We start from the raw sequence: 25,152 nt of genomic DNA, 5'->3' as shown, positions 1-25,152 counted from the left end.
TTATTTTATGGAAATATATTACTAAAACACACGCGGTATAGAAAAATTATTCTTTCAGAAAATTGCTAAAAGTATTTCAAGTACACACATTATAAAGAAACATAACATCCTCAAATTTAAACTATAAAATATCTAAAATTTTCATTAAATACAAAGCATAAAATTATTCATAAACATATAATTGTATTCTCATATATTTATATATATACATGTATATGCATGCACAATATACAATAAATAACGGCCTTAACAAAATAGTTTTTTCTGCGAAAGATTTTGACAAATCTAATAAGTTTTGAAGGCATGAATATATGCTTAATAGCAGCTAAAGCCAAAATAGAAGCATATAATTACATTCAATGCAGTACGGCAATTTTCTATAAAAGAACATTCCCTCTGCCTTCAAAAAATGCATTGAATTGTACATGTATATACATATTTTGAAATGGTATCTTCACATAAATATAGTCATACTTTTTCGCCGCTCCTCTTCATGAGGAACTGATAGGCGCTAAAGTAAAGTTTACATTTCGCGAAGCTTGCAGCTGTACGACCTCGCGAATCTTTGACGCTAAGATCCGCACCGTAACGAGTGAGGGTCTCAATTACTGAATCGCGTTGGAATTCAACCGCCCAGTGTAATGGCGTTTGACCACCTATTCTGGTGCGGGCATTAATATTCGCTCCACTTTCGATAAGAAGTTGTACCACTTCCTTGTTCCCACTTGAACATGATAAATGTAAGGGTGTGGCGCTGTCCGAAGAGTGTAACTCAGCGTTCACGTTTGCTCCTTTATCAACCAACAATTTAGTGAGTATATAATTACCAAAGTTTGATGCCGTCATCAGTGCAGTAACTCCGGTTATGGTAGGAATATCTATTGGTATGCACATATCAAGCAAAAAACGAACATTTTCTTCACGTTTGTTTAGTGTAGCAACATGTAGAGCGGATTCCCAACGGTTATTCCGTGACACTAAAGTACGTCTAATTCCATTAATGACGAGTAGCCGAAGACAACGCGAATTACTATTATTTGCTGCAAGGTGAAGGGCGCTATGTCCCCAAACATCCGTAGCCGCTATATCTGCTTCCCAGGATATCAGAATTTCTACAATATCCTCGTATCCTCGAATTGCTGCGAAATGTAGGGGGCTTCTTAAATTCAATTCTCTGCAGTTCACATCTGCTCCTGCTTCAAGTAGCAGCAAAGCCAATTCTCTCCTGCCTTTATCAGCAGCATAATGAAGGGCAGTTATGCCATTATTGAGCCTGGCGTCCGCAGGAACCCCGTTTTCCAGCAACCAGCGCACCACGTCTAGAGAGTCATGCATGGCAGCAATAATAATCAGTGGTTCTGCATTCGTCTTATTCATGATAACCATTATGTCCCCGCCAATGAGTGTCAAGAGCTTTAGACTTTCCACTTTGTTACCCATAGCTGCAAAATGCAAAACTGTAAAACCTGTCTTTTCTTGGATAGCATTCACATCAACGCCATGATATATTAACAGACGTATCATACCTAAATGACCAAGATAAGCTGCCATATTTAGTGGTGTAAAATGTTCTGGGTCCTGGGTTATATAATAAATTTTGGAGCCTTGCTGAAGCAGATAAGAAGCCATATCGATCTGACTGAACCGCACTGCTGTGTGAAGTGGAGTGTGTCCTTTTTTATTTCTACAATTGAGGGGTACACCTTTAGAGTGCAGCCACTTGACTAGAGGCAGGTGGCCTCCCATAAGAGCTAGGTGAATAGGGCTGTCGCCTTCTGAGTCATCCGTCTTCATTGACAAAATAGATCCAAACTCGCACATTAGCTCGAACAATTCCACTTTACCTTCTTTTGCTGCCCAGTGAACGGGCGTTTGGTGCAAGGAACTGCAAGGAATATACATATTTGCCCCGTTCCTCAGCAAAACTCGGACAATATCGAAAGTCCCATGCGAAACCGCAACATGAAGAGGAGTGACGTTATGTAAACCAGTCTGTTTTATATTGACATCTGCTCCCTTATCTATAAGAATCTGCACCAGATGCGGATATTGCTCATTTATAGCATAAAAGAGCGGGGTTCTTCCTTTCCGATCCATGATATCCACGGACACTCCATTTTCTAGCAACCAAAGTAGTGTTTCCATTTGATTGAATTTGACAGCTGTATGAACTGGTGTTTCTCCAAATTCTGAGTTATTCTGCACTGTCGAGGAAGCACCATAACTTGCCAGTATACGCAAACTGTCCACACTTCCGGACATGGCTGCATAGTGAGCAGGGGTTTCATTACAGTCTCTTGATCCAACATTAATTCTGGCTCCCAATTCTACCAACAGAATAATTATTTCTAACTTGTTTTGCAATACTGCGTATTGGAGAGGTGTGCGTCCCCATTCGTCGTAAGTATTGACGGAGCTTCCCCTCTGTACTAAATTTCTGATCATGTCTTTGTCGTTCTGAATTATAGCGTCGAATAATATTGCAGGACTCCTTGCATTCTCCTCCATCTTAAAACCATCTGCTACAGCTCTCGAGTCTTTGGCAGGGAGATGCAGTTCCTTCTGAAACGAGAAGCAAAACCGAAAGCTCATAATTTGTAAATCTCCTTCAATAAATAACATTCTTTTGCACGATACACACGAGGTATCTCCCGCAGAAGTAATGACCCGCGACATTTACCGTCGCCTGCAAATTTTTCATAAAAATATTATAGTTTGTGTGGGTTTTCAACAATTTCGATTCTGCTTCGCCATCTTTGCATAGACCGTCGTCACACAAGAGTATTTAAAAAAAAAAAAACAATAATGTAAATTAATTATTGCATTCCTCTTCGCTTATATGACTATAATTCCTATCTGCAGGATAAATGACTTTCAGTTATAACACAATATGAAAGGTGATACGTATACCCTGTGGAAGGGGACTGTTGTTTTTCACTTTCAAGTAATTTCATATCATGATAATCGTTGAAGTCATTATCGTTGTAATACGTATTTATGCCTCCATTATTTTCCTACATTTTAATCAGAATTTGCCCCTTAACCGGGACATTCACTTCACTCAGTGAATAATCGATAAGTTCAAATGCTGACAAAACCAGTTAGTCTATTTAGCTGTTCTTTATAAGCTACATGTTTCGGTCGTTACCGACCGTCATCAGACGTTTATAAACAGTAAAATGAGTCTACGTTCGTAACCGGATTCTGCTCACAAGGAGAAGAATATTATTGTGTATCTGCCATATCATCTGCTTCGTCTTGACGCTACGATTCTAACAATGTTATAACACTAGTTGATAAGGAATTACTATCATCACAATTATCAGTATTTGTTTCTGTCATGGAACTCTTCGGGACTGAAATATTTCATCTTCTGGAATACAATTCCTTGCAGTCCAGCGAAAGCCAGCAAAGTTTCGGAGGAATATATTGCTTCCACCTTCAAAATAATAGTGAAAACTGAGCAAGAATCTAGTAGAAGCAGGCGGAAAACTCAAGTCAATTTGTCGCTTGCTTTTAATGGTTTCTTTCTTGCTTTACTAGAAGAACCTGAAGATGGGGTCCATGTGCTCCTCCTTCCAAAATAACGGAGTCTCTCGGAACTATACAGGGTGAAAACCTAGAAATGGCCGCGCCGTAGCTCAAGCAGTTAGCCGCTGGGTTTCCACCGCGGCGGCCCGGGTTCGATCCCGAGTCTGATCAAGTGGAATTTGTGGTGGACAAAGTAGCGCTGGGCACGTTTTCTCCGAATACTTCGGTTTCCCCTGCCAATCTTCATTACACCAATTGCTCCACAATCACCCTCACATATCATCTGGGGCTGGCACAATAGGTCAGAAGTGGCCGCAATACACGGGACTTAGTCCCGTCCTACAGCAGTACAACTTAGAAGCCCGAAGTCTTCATAGCGACCTCAGTGAAAACTTCAAATTCTCTTACGAATCATTGATCCAGATATGTTTATGATTTAGTACTTGCATATGTTAAAGAAATCTTAAACTACATTCATAATCTTCTACATGTTTATGAAGACTAATTTAAGTACAAGATAATAAATAAATATGGAGGAATATTTACGAGGAGATACCGGCATTTATGGAGTTCATTTCTGAAGACATTTTGAGCAAAAAGTGTCTTATAACCCTCGGTCCTAATTCAATATTTACAGAGTTACGTTCGTAACTAGAAACTCACTACTGAGAACTGATCGCCAGACGTTCCCAGTTAGATCATTGCATTTTTTATGGATTGATGAAGGACATTGTTTGTCAAAGGAAGGCACAAACACGGGAGGAACTACTTGCTCGCATCATGCACGCTGCTACGGAGCTCAGAGATAACAGTGTGCACCTACGTAGAGCAACGGGAGCGGTTCATAAACGTGTGGACAAGTGTATAGAAGCGGAGGGCGGCATTTTTGAAAATGTGTTGTAATCTCTGTAACACTTTGCAAAATTGAACTACAGAGATTCATGCCCGTAGAAATAATTTGTTTTTGTGACAATAAATGCATTAAAATAAAGAATTTTTTATTTGGATTTAAAATTTAGAAACCTTCAAATTACGAAAGTGTCTCTGTAAATATTGAGTATAAGACCCAGGTTTATATGACACTAGTTGCTCAAACTGTCTTCTAAAACGAGCTCCATAAGTGGTGGTAACTCCTCGTGAATCACTCTGTATTTCATACCACAATCCGGGCCACTAATAGCTAACAATATAACAGGCCGTGAAGGCCCATAGGCTTGTGAGAGGTCGGGTCCCCCACATTTTCTACAAATTCGGCTTGAAAATTGGGGTACGGTTATCAGTCTTATCGTCGGCCGCCCTTTACATCGCAAGATGATTTCTGGTACTCATTTCTGTTAGAAGGCGAATCGTCCCCAGGGCCATAGGGTGGCTCGACGGAATTGATTAACTGAAAAAGTAATGGCCTCGTCGGGAATCAAATCCGCGAACATCCAGCTCGTAATATAGTGCCTTAACCAACTACGCTACCGCGTGATCCAGACCCTGCCATTACTAGAATTAAATCGAGTCCATAAATAGGAATAATCAGACGTCAGCAAGAGAGCAACTGACATGAGATTATCTTGGAGTTTACAGTTCACAGTTCAAGAGGAAGCCAAAAATGTAGAGGAAATTTACTACGAGTAGATCAAGTGTTTAATTGCACCGTGAATCAAATTTTGGATTGATTCGATGTATACAGATATCACTTTCAAGGGAAGGTATGTTATATTCCTTTCACAGATGAATGTATTTTTCTATCTAAATTTGAAAAAGAGTTTGCAGTATGTGTAAATAGTTAGATAATGCCCAGCTTACGTTAAGTCATTAAACTACTGCACAATCCTACATTCACTATCGTATTCACGTACAAGCCACAGGCAAAGCGACATCGGAAATGTTTTCCGACTGAAATAAATTTCAGTTGTCTTTGTTAATGAAAGTTGTGCAGAAATATCTGTAAGAAAATGAAGGTTGTCATCAAGAAAAGAGAATTTGTAAAATCTATTTAGTAATTCTTCTAGAGTTCAATGATATATATTTTTTTAATTCGCTTAGTGGGTGGTGCATTCCAGCTGGGTCCACTCGGCACGGCGGCCACTCACTGGCCTATTGTACTTGACCCGGGTGATTATAATGGTGGAATGAATATTGGCCGTGGAAACCGAAGTACTTGGAGAGAACCTGCCCCAGCGCCACTTGGTCCACCACAAATCCCACTTGACCAAACCCGGGATCAAACACGGACCGCCGCGGTGGAAAGACAGCGACTAACAGCTTGAGCCATGGCGCGGCCTTTCAATGATATATTTCTCATATGAGAAAGCAGTACAGTACACACAAGGCCATGGCACACGATGCGTTGCACTCTGGGTCCAATAGTTAATATTTATTTGGCTAAATAAACTGTCCTACATGAACTTTCTTCTTTTTATTCGCTTGTGCTGACCCTGTAATTATTTCCTGTAGCTACTGAGTTGGCACGCTGAGAGAAAGTTAAGTAAAATTGCACTTTGTCTGAACTAATCAAGTTCTACGCCATAAATGATTATGGAGAAAGAGCAGAATTGAAATCAATTATTTTTTTATTGTTCCCATTGTACTAATTCTCCTCCACATACGCTTCTCATTGATGCACACCAGATTTACAAGTGCCTAAAAAAAATTATAGTACAAATTTTGTGCACGATATTATAGCGTCTAATTTGTTCTATATTTATGCAAAATGGAACTATGTTTATTTTGATGGGACTATTTTTTTACTATTATTATCATGTCTGTAAGCATATTACTATATTTCAAACAAAGATTTTTTCTGTCATAAATTTATAACAATAATACAATATACTCATAATATATTTGCAGAACCCTCTTCTCGAGAAAGACAAGGAGGCACACATTGGGCCCCCGTCAAAAGAAACAATAAGAGGGACGACACGAACCCGCTTGGTTTAAGAATTCTAATAATCTTATCAAATTAACTATAAATATTTTAATATATTGGAACAGTCGCTGTAGTTGTAAAGACTTTTGATTTTACACTCAGCTGTATATTATTATTATAATGTAAGTATATATTTCAAATTTCAGAACATGTACTGTACAAGTAATAGTGGCTTCTAACTGTATTGATGTAAAGGTGTCCCACTGAAGATGGTCTCTGAGGAACGAAACATGTAAAGGCATGAAGAATTGAAATGGAAACAATTCTTAAAACATCACACTGGATGGAAATATTTAAATTTATCGTAACAAATCGATACAAAATCCAGAATTTCACAGTTACACCGGCTGTCATTATATATTAATTTTTTAATTTTGTTAGTTAAATTAGAATTTATAAATCAAATAGGTTCGTGTCCTTCTCTTATCACCTCTCCTGACGGGTTCGACAATGTTCCGCCTGACTTTCTTGAGTAGAAGGTTCTGAAAATATATTATGGGTATTGTGTTATTTCACCAACCCTATTATTTTTTTTAAACGAGTTTTGTTGTTTCCTCCTACCTTTGATATCGTCCTGTGATCGTTTGTGGCGCACTGTTTTGTTTTTACTGTTCTATGGTGTGCTGTGTCGCGTATTTATACTTCTTGTGTCTCTGACGTTAGTGTGGGTGTGTACTGTTGTTGTATTATGAGGTCGAACGTTTACCTATTCGGGAAATTACATAAGAAAAATCACAATACTATTTATAAACACCAATATAATGATAGCTTTTCAAAACAACTCACACAATAAGTAAACTCATAAATGAAAAACGAGAAACAAACCGCAATGAACAAAGTGGGATATATAAAATCATCTGCCAAAGCTACCATAAAGTATACATCAGCCAAAATGGTAAAAATCTAAAAAGAAAGTACAAGGAACACATAAGAAACATAAGGCTAAACAAAGACGAATCGGCATTTGTCCAACATATACTAAACAGAACTTTAATATACACGTATATCGCTTTAATAAGCTCAATAAATTGATAGAATAACATAAACACACAATGGAAAGTTATAACCAACATAATATGTTCGACCTCATAATACAACATCAATACACGTTCAGACTAACGTCACAGACACAAGAAGTATAAATAGCGGCACAACACACCTTAGAACAGTAAAAGGAACACAGCGCGCATTGAACAAACACAGGATGACATCAAATGTAGGACGAAACAATAAAATTCCTTTAAAAAAATACATAATAAGGTTGCTTAAATAATACAATACCCATAATAAATGGTATTATGTTGTTCCTAAATGAATGGTGGGATTTCATTGCCGTATATCTCTGTCAGTTTTTGGCGATGAAAAGGAAAACTTATACAGATTCATAATGTGGCTCTCAAATTTTCATTATGTATATCGCGCCCTTTCCTAGTTCCATTTCAGACATTTAGATGGCGTGAAATGTAAGATGGCCAACCAGCAGGAGAAGGCCTACTGCGTGGTGCGATTTGATGTGTCTAAATCCATCGTTACAGTGTGCCGTGTATTTCCTGTACGTTTTCAGTAGGGGGCGCCACACGAAAATAACATTGCAGATGGTACCGGAAGTTTGTGGACAGTGGATGTCTCTGTAAAGGCAAGAGTTCTGGGAGGCCACGTGAGCCACATGCAGACTTGGAAAGATTGAGGGAGATGTATGAGAAAAGCCCAAAAATCATTACGTAGAGGAAGCAGAGAATTGAAAATGCTAACAACGAAGTTATGGAGGTTGCTGCATAAGGGATATTAATGAAACCGTACAAGTTGCATCTATTGCAAGCTCTGAAACCACAAGACAAGGAAACCAGTACTCATTTGGCTTAGGAAATTCAAGAGAAGATGGAAGACGATGGTTTCATGAAACGTCTCGTTTTCAGTGAAGAAACCACTTTTCACGAGTGGGATAGTTAAGAGACACAACGTACGTATCTTGGGTACAAAAAATCCACATGCACAAATTGAGAACGAGCTTGTCTCTCCGAAAATTAACGTCTTACATGATGTCTCTCAACAAAAATGTACGGGCCTTCTTTCTTCGCTGAAGCAACGGTAACTGTTAACACCTACCAAGACTTGGTGGAAAATTGGCTGTTTCCGCAGCTGGCCAATGATTCCAATGACTACATTTTCCAACAGGACGGTGCTCCCCAACATTTCCATCGCAATGTGAGAGCTTTGCTTACACTGGTCTTTCCGCAACCATGGATTGGACTTGCTGCAGGTGAAGATGCCCCCCCCCCCTTCGCCGGTAGCCCCATGGTCAACGCACATAACGCCATGTGATTTCTTCTTGTGGGGGTACGTGAAGAACATGGTTTATGTGTTCCATTGCCCTAATCGCTGTCTTACGTCACCGTGCGTTGCGCGTTACGTCACCGCGGAGGATGGGGGAGGGAGCGCTACGTTACCGCCACGTGCCTTTGGGGAGGTAGGGGTCCTCCGTTGCGCAACACGTCACACTGTTCCCTCCTAAAGGTTGTTCGTCCTGAATAGCCTAACGGTGCTTCCCTCGTTCCTTTTCTTTGGAAGCTGTTCTTGCAGCATCTTCTTTGTGTCCTTCTACTCTTTCTCTTCTCCCCGTTGGTCTGCTCTCCAACCGCTAAATCTTCCCCCTTTATGTGGTTGCTCGTCTCGAGCAGCTCCATGATAAGGCGCGAGCCGGTCGATGTGTACAACCAACATCCTCGACCTAGGGGTCTTCTGGATTCGGTAAACCACATCATGATCCGAGTCACCAATTTGTAAGGGCCTTCCCATGATGCTTGTTGTTTCGGCGATTTCCCCTTTCTGCGGGTTGGGCGATAGAGCCAGACTCGGTCGCCTTCGTCGTAACCTGCAGAGTTGGCCAGTTTATCGTACCGAGTTTTCATCCGGTCACTGGCAATCTTCAGGTGTTGCCGGGCATAATTGTGGATGTCGTGCAGATGATCCACTAAGTCTGCTGCGTAATCGGTTGTGGGTTGTTCTTTGTCAGGGGGTACTCCAAACAGCAGCTCGCAGGGTAGTCGTAGTTCTCGTACGAACACTAGGCCAGCAGGGGTCAGGCCCGTTCTGTCGTGAGTGGATGTCCTGTAAGCTAGGAGAAAGGGGGGTAACCTCTCATCCCAGTCCCTTTGGTGCGATGAGACGACCTTCCGCAAGTGCTCCTCGATGGTCTTGATGTAGCGTTCCACCATTCCATCCGACTCTGGGTGCAGGGGTGTGTTGCGCGTCTTGCTCACTCCCAGGCGGTGGCGGATTACCAGTCACGCTCTAGTACGCCGTTTCTCACAGCGAGCGATTTCCACTGGGCCCAGTAGCTCTTGTACGTGGAACTCCGATCCGCGATGTCCTGCCATTTCGGTCGTTGGCCGTTTTCCACTTCCCGTAGAATAGGCCCTATGTCTGGGTCTATAAGCTGTTCCTCTCTTATGGTAAGAGGGTCCCAGCCGGCTGCCGGTAGGGTTCCAATAACGCGTATTTGCTTTACCTCTGCCCGCGTCTCAACGTTGTGGCAGTGCACACATTGATTTTGCAGGGTCGTCTAGAAAGGGCGTCGACGTTGTTATGTTTCCGGTCCTGTCGATGCTCCGAAGTGAAGTTGTACTCCTGTAGACGCTGTATCCAGCGCGAAATTTGTCCTAAGTTCTTGAAACTCATAAGCCAGGTAAGAGCAGAGTGGTCCGTTCGCAGATGGAACTGTTGTCCGTAGAGGTACTTGTGGAAATGTTCCAGTGTCCTCACTATGGCAATAGTTCTCGTCGGGTTACGCAGTAGTTTCTCTCTGCTTTGTTTAGCGTCTTGCTGAAGTAAGCTATGACACGCTCTTGTCCGTCCTGTGCTTGAGAGAGAACTCCTCCAATTCCGACATTACATGCATCTGTGTCCACAATGAATTTCTTTCCTGGCTGTGGGTAGGCAAGAATAGGGGCAGCACATAGGGCACCCTTTAGTGTTTGAAAAACGCCCTCAACTTCTTGAGTCCACTGGAAGGTTTATTTCTCTTCCGTTAGTCTAGTTAGTGGTTTCGCAATGTTGGAACACCCTGAAATAAATCGCCTGTAATACGCGCATAGTCCCAGAAAGCTTCTAACTTCATGTTTATTCTTCGGGGTCGGCCACTCTCGCACGGCTTTCAAGTTCTCCTGGTCGGTTGATACCCCTTCTGGTGACACAATATGCCCGAGGTACCTGACCTCTTCCTGCAAGGGTTTACACTTTTCCGGGTTAAGTTTGAGACGGGCTTCCCGGAACCTCTGAAACACTTCCCGTAGGTTGAACATGTGCTCTTGGAATGTGCGGCCTATTACGATCACGACGTCCAAATACACAAGGCATGAATCGAACGGTAGCCCTCGTAGGACTGTCTCCATTAGCCTCTCGAGGGTCGCCGGGGCATTGCAGAGGCCAAAGAGCATGACTCTGAACTGCCATAACGCTTGCCCTGTCGAAAACGCTGTTTTCCCTTTGTCGTATGGGTGTACATCGACTTTCCAATAGCCACTCTTTAAATCGAGAGTTGAAAACCATTTGGCTCCGGCCAGCGTGTCCAGGGTGTCGTCAATGCGGGGTAGCGGAATGCAATCCTTCTTGGTGACGTCGTTTAGCTTCCTGTAGTCCACACAGAAACGGAGCTCCCCATTCTTCTTCCTGACCAGAACGACCGGGGACGACCAAGGGCTGTCCGATTCTTCTATAACCCCCTGTCCTCGCATGTTGTTAAGCATTTCCATCACTTCCGCTTGTTTTGCCAGGGGTACTCTCCTCGGTGGCTGTCGAATTGGCCGGGCTTCTCCCGTGTCTATGCGGTGATATACTCTGTTTGTCCTTCCATAATCTTCGTTGTCTTGTGCGAAGATATCGGCGTAGTCGGACACGAGATCCTCTAACTCTTGAAATTCTGCAGGGTTTAGGTGTGGCTTGGCTGCTGTGGTCACGTCCGCTAATTTCGGTGTTAGACCCGGTGCTGGTGGCTGCCCCAACTCGGGCAAAGCCTACGAGTGTTAGTGTGTGATCAACAGTTCTCCAGTCAGCAGTGAACGAGTAAAAGTGACATTTGTGATAACTGAGAATTAATTGCGAGTGTGTGATCAACAGTTCTGAGTTAGTTCCGAGCAAGCCTACGAGTTAGTTCTCAAGGAAGCATTTACGAGTTACCAGCATTTGCAGTGTAGCATTTGTGATACTGCCAATGGCAGTAATTGTGAATCTGTAGATTGTGTGATTGTAAGAGCGAATGTGAAATAAAATTCGCTACATCAAATACGGCGTGAAGTTATTTGGCGCGTTATACACCCAACACGTGACAACTGTTGTCAATGTTTGTAAAGTGTGGAAACCCGTAACATTGTTATAATTAATTGTAGCCGAGATTTGTAGGTTGTTAAATAAACCAATTAACGATCTCTGCGGCGTATTCAGTAACGAAACACGTTACAATATTATAAATGTAGCATATCTTAAATCTTTAGAAACAAGAGTAATCCTATAGAACTGTTGTGTTGACTGCCCCAGTACCCTTAAGAAATCAAAGTTGCTTGTTGAAACTAGGAAAAAAATTAATGGGGGAAATTCATTCTACCATTCTTTTCGAATATTTAACATTCTGATTTCTTGTTTAAAACTCCAGATATAAAAATATACAAAATGTTACTTCTTTATGTGTGCATGTGTGTGTTTCTGAGGTTTCATCTCTGCATTCAGAAATGTGCAGATATTGGGACAGGAGACGTCGAGTAGCCTAGCTATAACCAAGGAAGAGGATGAACAAGGGGAAGGGGGAAATTACGAGTACATCACACCAGAAAGGTGTGATAGGATAATATCGAAACTAATTTTGAAATAATATCAATTTCTAATATTTTTGAACTGCTTTGCAGTAGGGCCCAAATATATAAAAGCGTAAAACAAAGATCAAATTTTTGGTTTCTAAAAATGTCTCAATTTTTGTGATCAGTTTAATAACTATAAACTACATCGTGGAGTTTAGCATTCAGAAAATATCTTTAGTTCGTGTCTTACGTCTTTCCCATACACTTTATAGGGGAATTAAAATTACTCACCACTAAATGTCAACCAAATTTTCGTTGCTTGACCAGTCGATCTGTTACTACTGATTTAACTTTAACTGAAGAAAACCGTACATCAATACGACAGCTGGAGTTTAGGATTCGCCCATATTCCTCTCTCGGTGCACTGTCGGATCGGTTGGAACTATTTTATTTCGCGCTATCTAAAAGTCGTATTAATGTGCCTCGAGTCAGCAAAAACCGCAATGTATACCTCCTCGGTTGATTGAACTCACTTCGTTAAACCTCAAAGGCTCAAAGGTAGTCCAATAGTCCAATACGTAACTGCGTATTTGAGTAGATGACGTCCAGCTGGCTAGACGTGTTCTGATATACGCAACCTGTGACAAAAACTGAAGAAGTATTTAAGGTAAGTTTATCTTAGGACACTTAGCGATATTTTACATTTAATATTATACAGCACATGGGCAATCGTGGAGATTTAAATAACGTTTAAATTAAAATAATTATTTATTCATTTGTTTACCCAACAGCCCAAAAACCAATTATAGTGTAAGAGGGAGCAAAATAAGGAAACACACTAGCAACAAAAAAAAAGGCAAAATAATTTTATTTGAAATAGTTCAATTCTATTTCTCAATTCTTTGTTTATTTACGTTCTTACTTGTCAGCTCAAAGTCAAATTATAAAGTAAGCATGAGCAAAGAGACGAACAAAGTAAACAACTTTTCACAAACAAAAAACAAAAACAATGCAATGTATGTCATTTAGCCGGCATCAATTCCAGAAATATACACATGTATTAAACTTGAAGAGAATTAATATTTTAATAATTACCGGTAATAATGAAGAAAAAAATTATCAACTAATACTAAGAGACACAGATTTGGTTCCAGATACGTAAATGTCCCTGCAACCAACTTCATCGGATGAAGAAGAACAATCTTTTGCTCGAGGAGCAAAAAAAGAACATCGAAAATACTCTGCTTTATCGAGCAGGAGCTGGAGGACCAAGAGTTTCCAAAAGAGGGCAGATTTTGAATCCAAGGTAAACTTGATTAAGTATCATTGTATCTAGCAGAAGCATGTGTGCAATTTTACCTGCTCTAGAGCATACGAAATATTGAAATGTACACGGGGAAAGAAACTATTGAGACAGGGGCTTCGTGTTTATCCTGCATGCCTTTAGTTCGTTAATATAAGAGAAAAGAATTCAAATTGAGACTGAGTAAAGCAAGAAAGGACACTGCTCCGGGACAAATAAGAGAATCGAAGAAATAATTTGCCATACTGCGAAGTCTGTATATAAATACCAGTAATGAAAGTAAGTCCTACGGAATAGCGGGTTCCTATCAACAAAGTTTCGAGGGTCCAATTGGCCTTTCTCCTTTAGGTATATGCCTGCATAAATTAATGCTATGTCCAATAATTACGATGATATAGCCAGCTGTTTCTACTGTTTTATCTTTATTATTTAAGCTAAATGTGTTTTATTCAATTCTAATTCTTGCATCCATAATTTGGTGTTTTAGTATATATCTATTCCACCATATTTGTGGTAATTTCCTCTCTGCACTTCATATACTTTGTTGTTTCTCTGTCAGTGTCCATATTACAATGCTCCATATTGATGGTGGAATGGCAGTAATTTTATAAAGTTTATCCTGCTTATCTTCTACTTCTTATTGGTATCACACTTTTTATTGTCGCAGTTTACAAGCCGGAAGGTCGAGGGTTCAAGTCCCGATGAGGTCATTGGATTTTTTTCAATTGACCTAATCCTTCCGGCCACACTAGGCCCCGGGGGTTTACTCAGCCTCTAACAGAAATGAGTACCAGGAATTAATTAAATAATTTTCCTGGGAAGTGAAGCGCGGCCGGCGCGTAAAGCTGACAACCTTACCGCCATCTCTGAGCCAATTGTCTAGATAATGTGGGACCCTCAACGTCTCACAAACCTATGGGCCTTCACGGCCTGTTACAGGGATAGCTTTACTTTTACTTACTTTATTTGATTAAATTAATTTTAACCATAAATCTTTATTCTAAGATAGAAATATTATATGTTAAATAATATGTGCTGAAGGATGTGTAATGTATAAAAATAAAATCGAAATAAGAGAAAATACAATACTTCTTACACGATGCGTAGTTCCGTTAATATTATATCTCCATATAAAATTTCACATACGCAGCCCGGGCGGCTCCTTGTACATCATCATCATAAATTTCAAAGCTAAATCAGATTTTGTACAATAACCCTTTTTGTGTTTTACATTCTGTAGCGATAATTGCCTATTTTTAATGACCTAAATTTGTTCCGCTTTTTGCCGTCTATCTCACCTTCAGACGGCAAGAAGTGGAACACAAGGCCAGATCCACACAGGGCAGCGGGATGGGGCAATTTATTATTATAATGATGTGATCGATCTACTTACAACATTTAACAATTATTCGACGCTACACAGTCTCTACAGTGACAGCGTCGTTAAACAGCAGGCTTCAAGTAAAATAATGACAGCTGAGTAGCACCGTTGCCGCTCCTGTCTCGGGTGTTAAAGTGACCACCGTGTTGTCATTGCCAATTGAAGGAAACTGGAAAATAGGAAGTTGAAGTGGTCTCAAATAACATAAATTCCGTGAATATCTGCCAATTGGTCTAAACGTTTCAGGCAGAGGGGACAGGGGACACGAAGGGAACATATTAAACACATAAGTGTTTAAATACAAAATATTACATTAAATTAATGAAAACACTCCGATACAGAATTTTTTAAAATGTAATTAAATTATAATCAGTGGCACTTTGCTTCCTTCGGCGTTGTATACTTGCCACTTTCAGAGTTTCCGTTTCAGCAAGTAAGCCATTAAAATTTATGTATCACGTTATTCGACTTCCTGCAACGAGTAACAGAAGACTTCATATGTGGAGGCCACGTCTGCTCATCCGTCCACCGATGATGTAAATCAGCTCCTAAAGTCTGGACAGCTTGGTTTCAGATTCATCATTGGACGCTTTCACTAAAAGATGCTGAGCAATTCCAATTTTCACCCATATTAACCAGTAAAATAGCTTACTGCACGTAAGGTCATATGTAAACCTTTCCGTGTTTGTCATATATCGTTAATAGAATTCTCGTAGACTTAGACGTGTTACGTACGTTCATTTTGAATTTTCAGAAATATACAGGATATTATTAAGTATGCTTGCATAAGGCAATAGGCCGTGCCATGACTCAGGAGATCAGTCGCCGACTTCCCACCGCGGCGGACCAGGTTGGAGCCCAGGTCACATCATGTGGTATTTTTGGTACACAAAGAGGCACTGGGGCAGGTTTTCTCTGAGTACTTCGGTTTCCCCTGGTAATTCTCATTCCACCGATTGCTCCACACTCATCATCTATCATCCGGGACTTGTACAATAGGCCAAATAATGACCAATGAACCAAGTGGACTCAGTGTCACACTGTCTCAAGAAACTAAAATAAATAAGGCTTAATTTGTCTTTTCTTATGTAATTTGCTGTAATTCTCTTTCTCCATTTTGCTCTTAAAATGTGGAACCTGCGTTTTTCACTGAGATATTTTTGGAATATCTCTTCTAAATGGAAAAATAAAAAGAGTAGAGATGGCCCAAGGTAGGTAAAGTATATATTAAATATAATTTCTGGATAGAAACCGGGATTACTTAATAGGTATAGCGACTGGCCACGTACTGGACGACCGAGGGGTCGGAGTTAAAAGTCCCGGTAGCGTCAAGAATTTTCTCTTCTCCACGTCATCCAGACCGGCTCTGGTGTTCACCAAACCTCTTATCGACTGGGTGCCGTAGGCTCTTTCCCCGGTGGTAAAGCGGACATAGCGTGAAGCTGACCACTCCCCGCCAGCTAGTGCCGAGATCAGGAGAATGTGGATATATACATCCACTCCCCCTTAAGCCTTCGTAGCATAGTGCTTAATTAGTTAAGTCAAGGGACGACTTTACAACTTTACTATTGGGACAATATACCAAACAAATGACATATTATGAAAACGAGAATATATTATAGAAGAAAAATGAAAGAAATCGATTCGTGAACAGAACAGCAATGATAAGGCCAGAGGCTTCACTTTAACGATGTCTCCTCATCAAGTAAAAATGTCCCTCTGCCAGATGTGCTTTAGCCGCTAATGTAGTTTGCAAGGATATTGAGGTACTTCGATTCTTCGTCATCTTAAAATATTGTAACGTGTATTAAGTTAGATTCTAAGCGTTCTGACGATAGTGGATGACACATAAAATTACTGAGTTTTGGGACTTTTTCCATCGACCGGAATTCTAGGTAATAAAGTACACGACGTTTTGGAAACTGGATATGTTTTCGTCTTCAGATGAGAAAGGAAGACGCCTACTCAGTTGGGTCCCTTAGAAAGAGCTAATCTCAATCACAATCGTCCAGTGATTTCTTTCTCACCTGAAGATGGAAACACATCCAGGTTCAAAAACTTCGTGTCCTCTATTATCTAGAATTCCGGGAGCTGGAGAAAGTAAAAAACCCAGAAATTCTGTGTGCATCGGACTGCTGTGCGTGACTTATGAGACGAATTTTGGATGTGGTAATTGACTCTGTTGCGCCTTACATATTCACAACTCGGGATTACTAGCAGTAGAGCGCTATCGCTGTTCTACACACTTTCTACTTCACCGTGACACACGCACTAATGTTCTCCGTCTTCACTAGCCGTATCCAAGCAACGAATTTGTAACAGTCTCCTACTTTGCACCACCCCATTCCTTTCTTGCCATTTATTCTCAGTCACCTTCGAATGAAATTTCCAGAACTCGACATCAACTCACTCAAATGCACTCTTCTTCAGCGGAACTCCATCAACTTCTTACAACAATTCACTACTCCCTTGGAACTTCTCATTATATATCCTCGAGGCGGATCCAATGGAAAACGTCTTTTTCTATTGTCCCGTATTATTTTAGATGTGTTTACTGATCTGCTGCCTAGTAACAGACGTCCTATTTTTGGCCCGCGTTGGCTCCCTTGGGAATGTGTTTACCGATTTGTTCCCTAGCAATTGGTCTCGCCACGGGCAAGACAGAAAACAGTTACGTGATAGGTACCGCTATTGCCTGACGCCGTGTTCGCCGATAGCCTAGCAACACTGTCGGGAGTTGTTTACTGTTGCATAACAACCGCGTCATCTCTTGGTCACGTCACCACGGGAGGTGGCGGGGTGTTGACGGGCCTATTACCGTAGCAGCGGCAACGCTCCAAAAGTGTTACGTCACCGCTGGCGGGGGAGGGCGTGTCCTGAATAGCGCAAATACGTCACAGTATTACATGTTGGTATATTTAAAACAAACTGTTTCATTCAGTCATATTTTGTGTTAGCCATGATATTTCGACCGCCTCTGTGGTCTAGTATTCAGATACAGAGAACCCGGGTTCGATTCCTGGTGCTTCCAGTTTTTCTGAGAAATAGTGGATCTGGAACGGGAGCCACTCAACCTCGTGATGATAATTGAGGAGCTATTTCAAGGTAATAACGGCTCCGATATAGAAAACCGAGATTAACGGCCGCGGGTATCCGTTGAGCTGACCACGTGACAACCTCTCTCTGTAAAAGTTGGCATTAACTTCGCCGACAAGCGGCAGTCGCTCTGTCGGTATAGTTCGCTTGCAGACTACAGGCTACGGGGTTTTGTTTGTATGGTTCTTCCAGCCATTAAAATATTACGTTCATTGTACTTGTACATTCTTAAGTATTTGCCTCCTGTTGTGTATACAGATTGAGGGATTTTCTGACATCATATAACACGTTTGTTTCTGTTATACTACCAGGATCAAAATTATGGTGGCAGCATAAATCCCTAAAAGTAGATACACTTATTTTACTGCACTCTCTTATTAATTATAAGTGCGATCGTATATTTAGTTGACCGAAATATTAAGGAATTTTAATATACGACTAAGCGATAGATCTCTGATAACATTACGATTAAGGTACAGTGTGTTCCGTTTAACACCCCCACATTTAAATTAATTACTGCGACAAATTGTGATAAAATATTCATTACAATTAACACTAGATGAATGAAAAACTCGAAGAACTTTATATCCTCCTTTCTCTGTTCAANCTACCACTTGAAACGTGAAAAGGTCTTGGAGACCGAAATTTGGTTTTGGGTAGGACGTACCAAATTAAAGAGACTATCACAAATATATCAAATGAATATGTATATATTAAATAACAAATACAAATACAACCTAAGTACCTGGAGGTAATAAGCCTCCAAGAATCACAATCGTACCGACCAGAAAAGGTGAATTGACTGCACAGTTCAGGGTCCCACAACAGAATGGATCACTCGCGTTGGACCTCAGCAGACGGGAATCAGGAAGTGGAACATTGGAAGGGGTAAGTAGTAAGAAAGGGGGTGGGGGACACCCTCTGACGTAACGTAGACCCGGCGTTACAAGCTACAGCAACTGGCCGCGTATACCTTGACATGTTAGAACAGTTCCTGTATCCCCGGGTAGCCCATCTACAGCCTAACATAATCTTCCAACAAGATGAAGACCCCCACATTCAGGTTTGAATGTTCCGAGGTTCCCCAATTCCACCTTCCAAGATCGCTGGACTGCATGTGGAGGACCAATTCAGTGGCCACCACGTTCACAGGACCTCATTCCACTCGATTTCTTCCTCTGGGATTACGAGAAGTACTGAGTGTTCGTGACTGCAGTAAATGACCTCCCAGATTTACGAGCCTGCATCCGTGAAACGATTGCGACTGCACCAATGGACATGTTAGAAAGAACATGGCAAGAAATTGAACACAGATTGCATATTGTTTGTGCTACAAATGGTGCTCATGTAGAAGTTTATAAGTGTGTCAAATAAAGCTTTTGAGTTCTTCTTGTTTTTCCTGTAGCTTCATTTGCCAACATTCATAAAGGGGATTGACAAAAATATGGAAACACCTCGTGAAATACATGCTTGAATTGAAATGTTTATATTAGGGACGTTTGTAGGTCACGCTGTCGTATCTGCCCAACACCACTGCCTGTACAACTTCCGCAATACGTTGCAAGCTTCATTTGTTGTCGAGACAGTGTTCTGTACAATTTTAGGCCACCAGGACCATCCCATGGTGCAAACTTTGTTCCCTAATGATGATGCCATTTACAAAGCCAACAATACCCGTGTTCACCTAACTCACATCGTCCAGGACTGGTTTTCTGAGAAAGAAGATTAAGTGTCCCACCTGCCATGGCCCCCACAATCGCCAGGTATCAATATTATTGAGCCTTTGTGGTCTGTTTTGGAGAGCAATCTGCGTGTGTCGCTATCCATCTCCATCATCGATAACGAACTTACAATGTTTTTCAGGAAGAATTGTACAAGATTCCCTTGCAAATCATACAGGACCTCTATTTATCCATTCCAAGTAGACTGCAAGCACTTTTGCAAGCCAGAGGTTGTTCTACACCATATTAATCACGGTAATGTGTTTTGTGTTGGGTGTTTCCATATTTTTGTCCACCCCTGTACATTCTGTTAAATGATCTGATATAACGTGGGAGATTTGAATAGAACATTCTGCATAATAGTAATCATTTCAACGCTGATAATTCATTCGTGGATCACAGTTAGGGGAACACCCTTAGCAAATTAGTACAACTTGAAATTTTAACATTAGTCATGATGTCAGTCAAAATTACCGTCGTATCCTAATGAGTCTGTTTCTATTTCAAATTTCAGATTTCTTTTTCAACATATACAATAAATCCGTTGTGGTGCCCCAACCTTATGGAAGTCAACAACAGTGATACAATGGATAATGGAGTCCCTACCAATTTGTCCCACTCAGCCAAGCACCCACAAACTGATACGGACACAGACAGTCCACTTCACTCTGCTGTCCAGCATGGTCATCTGGATCTGATTCGTCTGCTAATTGAACAAGGGGTCGACGTGGATACCCGGGCCACGTTTCGTGAACAGACGCCAGTGCACATGGCAGCAAAACTTGGGAAATTCGAGTGTCTGAAGCTGTTGGCAAGTTATGGTGGAAGTTTGACATCCTTGGACGGCACCGAGAAGGGATTTGCGCCGATACATTTAGCAATTTTAACGGGCAACGACGCAATTGCCCTGTGGCTCCTTGAAAATGGGGTGTCAGTGAATACGGAAAGTAGGGCAGGAATAAGTCCGCTGTTCTGTGCTATACGATGCCGCAATACCCAGCTGGTTAAAGTCCTTATAGAAAAAGGCGCCGATGTCAATGCAAAAATTGTGAATATGGATGGCATTACGCCATTGCATTCTGCAGTGTTGGTTAAAGATGTGGATATTTTTAAAATCTTACTCGAGAATGGAGCGGATTTCACAGCTTTCTGCAACTTCCGTAACCAGACAGTAATTCACTCAGCAGCAGCAGCTGGTAACTTAGAAATGTTCCTTACAATGGTTCGATATAATGCTGATATGTCTGTACAGACAAATAATGAAAAAGGGGATAGACCAATTCACTTGGCTGCCAGTATGGGCCATGTCTCTATCGTAGAATGGTTAATAGAGAATGGGATATCAATGGAAATTACAAATAAAGAGGGACATACACCTTTACATAGGGCTGCTTTTCGTGGGAAAATCCGTGTCGTAAAATTGTTATTAAAGAAGGGCGCGGATGTGAATATTCGCACTAAAAACAAGGAACGCAATACAGCACTACATCTGTCTGTGATTGGTGGACATGCGCAGTTAGTAAAGTTGTTCCTTCAAATGGGAGCGGAGATTGATGCTGAAGATGGAACTGATAATATGTACACTGCGATGCACTACGCAGCACAAAGAAATGGGTTGCTTTGTCTGATCGAGCTGCAACGTTCTGGAGGCAACATATATATGAATGTAGATTCTAAGAATGGCGAGGCGCTCATAATTACAGCCGCAAAATATGATTCTGTGGACGTAGCGGAATGGTTACTGGACAGGGGAATCCATTTAGATATTCGGGGAAAGGGAGGACGGACTCCTCTTCATTATGCCGCATGTAATGACAGTCCAATGGTAACCATATTACTCCTTGACAGAGGAGCTGACGTCCATTCACAAGACGATGAACTCAGGACACCCCTCTTCTGTGCAGTACTTAAACGGCATGCCGAAACAGCAGGGCTACTGCTATACGAAGGAGCCGATGCATACACCGAAAACATTGATCATTTAAACGCTTTTGACTGTGCAGCCATGGTAGGAGGATTACGATGTTTGAAGGTACTGTTGATTGGGAACACTGTGAAGTCCGGTGGAAACAAGTATGGAGATTTTCCAATTCATTTCGCAGCTGCGTACGGGCATCTGGACGTTGTTGACTGGTTAATTGACCGTGGATCAGCGGTGGATATCCGTAATAACATGGGAAGTACACCACTGATCAATGCTTCATGGGGTGGGCATTGTAATGTGGCCAGAATGCTTCTCGACAGAGGTGCAGATGTCAACGCTACAGTCGAAAAAGCAGATAACAGATCAGTTATTCACTCTGCATCATTCTCTGGGAATGCACAGCTGGTTGAACTTCTGTTAGAGAAAGGCGCTACTGTCAATGCACGTACCAGCACAAATAATCGTACACCGCTTCACTGGGCGGCTCAAGAAGGTCACCTGGATATAGTCAGGCTACTTATTAAGCACGGAGCAGATGCCACTGCCCAAGATATTTATGGACTGACTGCAGAGGGTGTTGCTTTTTCTAAAGGCCGTGCCGAAGTCGTGTCCTTCTTCTCATCTCTGAACCAGTGACACTCTTTAACTTCAGGAGAAATAATACAACCTATTAAAAGTTTCATATAAATTATTTCTCCGAAATTTATTTAGTCAGTCCCGATCTTGGAAATTAATGAGTTTTCTGTCTACCTGTACGTGTTCATTGTTCTTTTCAAGTTAACTTAGAAAGGGATGCTCTTTATAATAATACTAAATTATTAAGTTTATATCACTGATAATGCCATATGTCACAGATCTGCAATGACTGCGGTCAGGTTATAAAACCATATATATTGTAACGTGTCTGGAATCCAGAAGTCACTTCTATGGAAACGCTAGAACAGACCGTTGCATAGGAAACAACAATCGCTCTATTGTAGTTCTAACAGGAGTCTCCACGATTATAACAGAGGGTTCGTTTGCATAGCAGCGGCCGAGGTTATAAAACGGGGTTGAATGTATTCGAACAGTTAGTCTGGATCCAACCGCCGAAGAAGAGAGTCACGGATTATTCGCCAAAAAAACAGTCTGTTATAAGGCGCCGAAGAAGACAGTCCAGTATTGCCGAGATATTGTAAGCAGTAATTGTAACACTGCTAGAGCTGATGATTGTAAGGTGTGTGAGGTGAGCGAGAAGAATAAATCCACTATATCAAACACGGCCTAAAGTTATTTGTAGCGTGACACACAAAACACGCTACAATATATTCTGTACCGTTGTACTATCAGTAGTATCATTTCTCCTGTAGCTATATTTCATGTTAGGTACAACTAATAATATAGTTTCAAATGCAGATATCATATATCCACTTTAATTATTTCATTTTTTCTTTAGATATATTCAAACCTATTGCAAATATTCAGAATGATGCAATTGCAATAGGAATTTGTATCGACGCATTGAAGCCGTCGACACAACAACGAAGTGGATTTTTTCATTTTAATAAAATCGATTAAAGTACATACAATATAAGAAAGGTTTAATAAATTTTGTCACAATCAGTCAGCCACAGTGCCAGCCAGCAGCATATGTAAAGCCTAGTCATAGCGCTTCAGGCTAAGAAGATTTCGGGGTACAATATTCCCAGGACAGCCGGGTACTCCAGTTGTCTCCGAGGAGGTGCAGATTTCGTAAACGGTTTTGTAAAGTAAACATTGAGGTATAAGGAGGAGGTGAACTCCTCTGCACTGAATCTGAGCTTATTATTAAGAAAATTATTTGTACTTAATTTTGGATAAGTTACGTTACAATTATGCCAGAAATGTGCACCAGAATTAATATTAAAAAGAGAAAGCGTGTACGCAGGTATTCATGTATACATAAGAAATTGTGTGGAAGAAACATGTAAATGTGCGTGACTCTTGTGTGTTGTAGCGAACAAAAGAGTAGACAAAACTTCTCCCTTCCCATATATTCATTACGTCTTCATGCCCACACACATTTTATTTCTGTACCCTTCTTCGAAATTTGTTGCTACTTAAAACAGCAAAATGATTACTGCTTTGAAAATTATGGGGTAAAACATTTACTAATAAGTACAATAGCGTTCATAGGAAACCATGGCGTATGTGTATAATGCATTGTATGGAAATACGTGATTCAAGTTTCATCATCATCAGTAATCTGTCAGACGACAGGTCCACAGTCTCTTCCAAAACAATTCCTCCACTTAATGCGATCTAGAGCTTTCTCCTTCAAATGATAGTATTCTCTTCTGTCCCCAAGGTCGTCCAGCATCTTCTTACGTCTTCTTCCTCGTCTTCTTGTCACTTCTATCAGCCCATCTATCTTTCCTTCGATAGCTTCTTTTAGAAGGCAGTTTCTGCGTAAAACATGACCAATCCAATTAGCCTTCCGTTTTCTTATTTCATGTAGGATATTCCTCTGCTCACTGACTCTAATTAACACTTCTTCATTTCTCACATAATCGGTCCAACTGATCTTCTCCATTCTTCTCCAACACCACATTTCGAAACTTTCCAGATGTTTCTGATCTACTGCCCTAAGTGTCCATGTTTCAGCCCCATACAGAGCTATGCTCCAAATGTAGCATTTCACTAGTTTCTTCCTCAAATTTAAGTCCAATTTGCTGGTAAAAAGATTCTTCTTCTTGCTAAATGCAGCTTTTGCCATGGCAATCCTGGATTTAATTTCACAAGTACACCTTCCATCATCTGTTAACAAGCTACCCAAATATTTAAAACATTTCACATTCTCCACTTGTTTTTGGTCTATCTTTATTGTGACTGGGGTTGGTTGTCTCGAAATTTTCATTACTTTTGTTTTCTCCACATTCATTTCCATGCCATAGCACCTTCCAATTTCAATTAGTCTATCAATCATGCCCTGTAGCACAGTTTCTTCCTTAGCCATTAACACAAGGTCATCTGCATATTTCACAGTTTGAATAATTTGCCCTCGCAATTTGAAGTCTCCGAGCCCATCCAGAGCTTCCTTGGTAAGGCATTCGCTGTACAAGTTGAACAGAACTGATGATAAACAGCATCCTTGTCGAACTCCTCTTCCAATCTGCACACTTCTAATCTCTCCACTGTCCAATCGTACTCTAACTTTCTGATCCATGTACAATTTGCTGATCAATATTCTTTCACGCCAATCGACACCTCATTCTTCTTCATTTCCGTTTTCAAATTCTCCAATTTGCCTGCTTGATTCAAGGTCCTTACATTCCATGTTCCAATCTTGTAGCCATGATATTTCTTCTGATCTTCGCACTTTTTCTTGTTGTAACGCCCGCATGACATTTCCTCTAGAAACACTCCCCCCCAGAGATCCGATTGGGGGAGTAGTTTACCTCCGGATTGTTTTTTCTCCAGAGGAAACATCTCGCATACATGGTGTCTCTGTTTTTGGAAAGAGACT

At 41.0% G+C, this 25,152-nt stretch overlaps 2 protein-coding genes across 3 annotated transcripts; one reads left to right on the top strand and one right to left on the bottom strand.

Moving 5' to 3' along the window:
- Positions 1–468: 468 nt before the first annotated feature.
- Positions 469–7,045, bottom strand: LOC111870080 (ankyrin-3). The gene is made up of 2 exons (XM_023862062.1): positions 7,016–7,045; positions 469–2,562 (listed from the first exon to the last, which is right to left on the bottom strand). Exon 2 carries the CDS (start codon positions 2,506–2,508, stop codon positions 469–471), a length of 2,040 nt encoding a protein of 679 aa, XP_023717830.1. The 5' UTR covers positions 2,509–2,562; positions 7,016–7,045.
- Positions 7,046–12,782: 5,737 nt separating this feature from the next.
- Positions 12,783–22,600, top strand: LOC111870068 (ankyrin-3). 2 transcript variants are annotated; one of them, XM_023862046.2, is made up of 3 exons: positions 12,783–12,910; positions 13,398–13,549; positions 20,259–22,600. In XM_023862046.2, the coding sequence occupies exons 2-3, from the start codon at positions 13,406–13,408 to the stop codon at positions 22,302–22,304; spliced, it is 2,190 nt and encodes a 729-aa protein (XP_023717814.1). In that variant the 5' UTR covers positions 12,783–12,910; positions 13,398–13,405; the 3' UTR covers positions 22,305–22,600. The 2 variants fall into 2 exon arrangements, with proteins under 2 accessions (XP_023717814.1, XP_023717815.1); XM_023862047.2 differs by having other exon boundaries at positions 13,386–13,549.
- The last annotated feature ends 2,552 nt before the right edge of the window (positions 22,601–25,152 follow it).

This window comes from Cryptotermes secundus, unplaced genomic scaffold, assembly GCF_002891405.2.
Source record: "Cryptotermes secundus unplaced genomic scaffold, Csec_1.0 scaffold355, whole genome shotgun sequence".
Lineage (NCBI taxonomy): Eukaryota > Metazoa > Arthropoda > Insecta > Blattodea > Kalotermitidae > Cryptotermes > Cryptotermes secundus.
The sequence above is the reverse complement of the archived record's forward strand: the minus strand, read 5'-3'. Positions and strand labels throughout refer to the sequence as shown.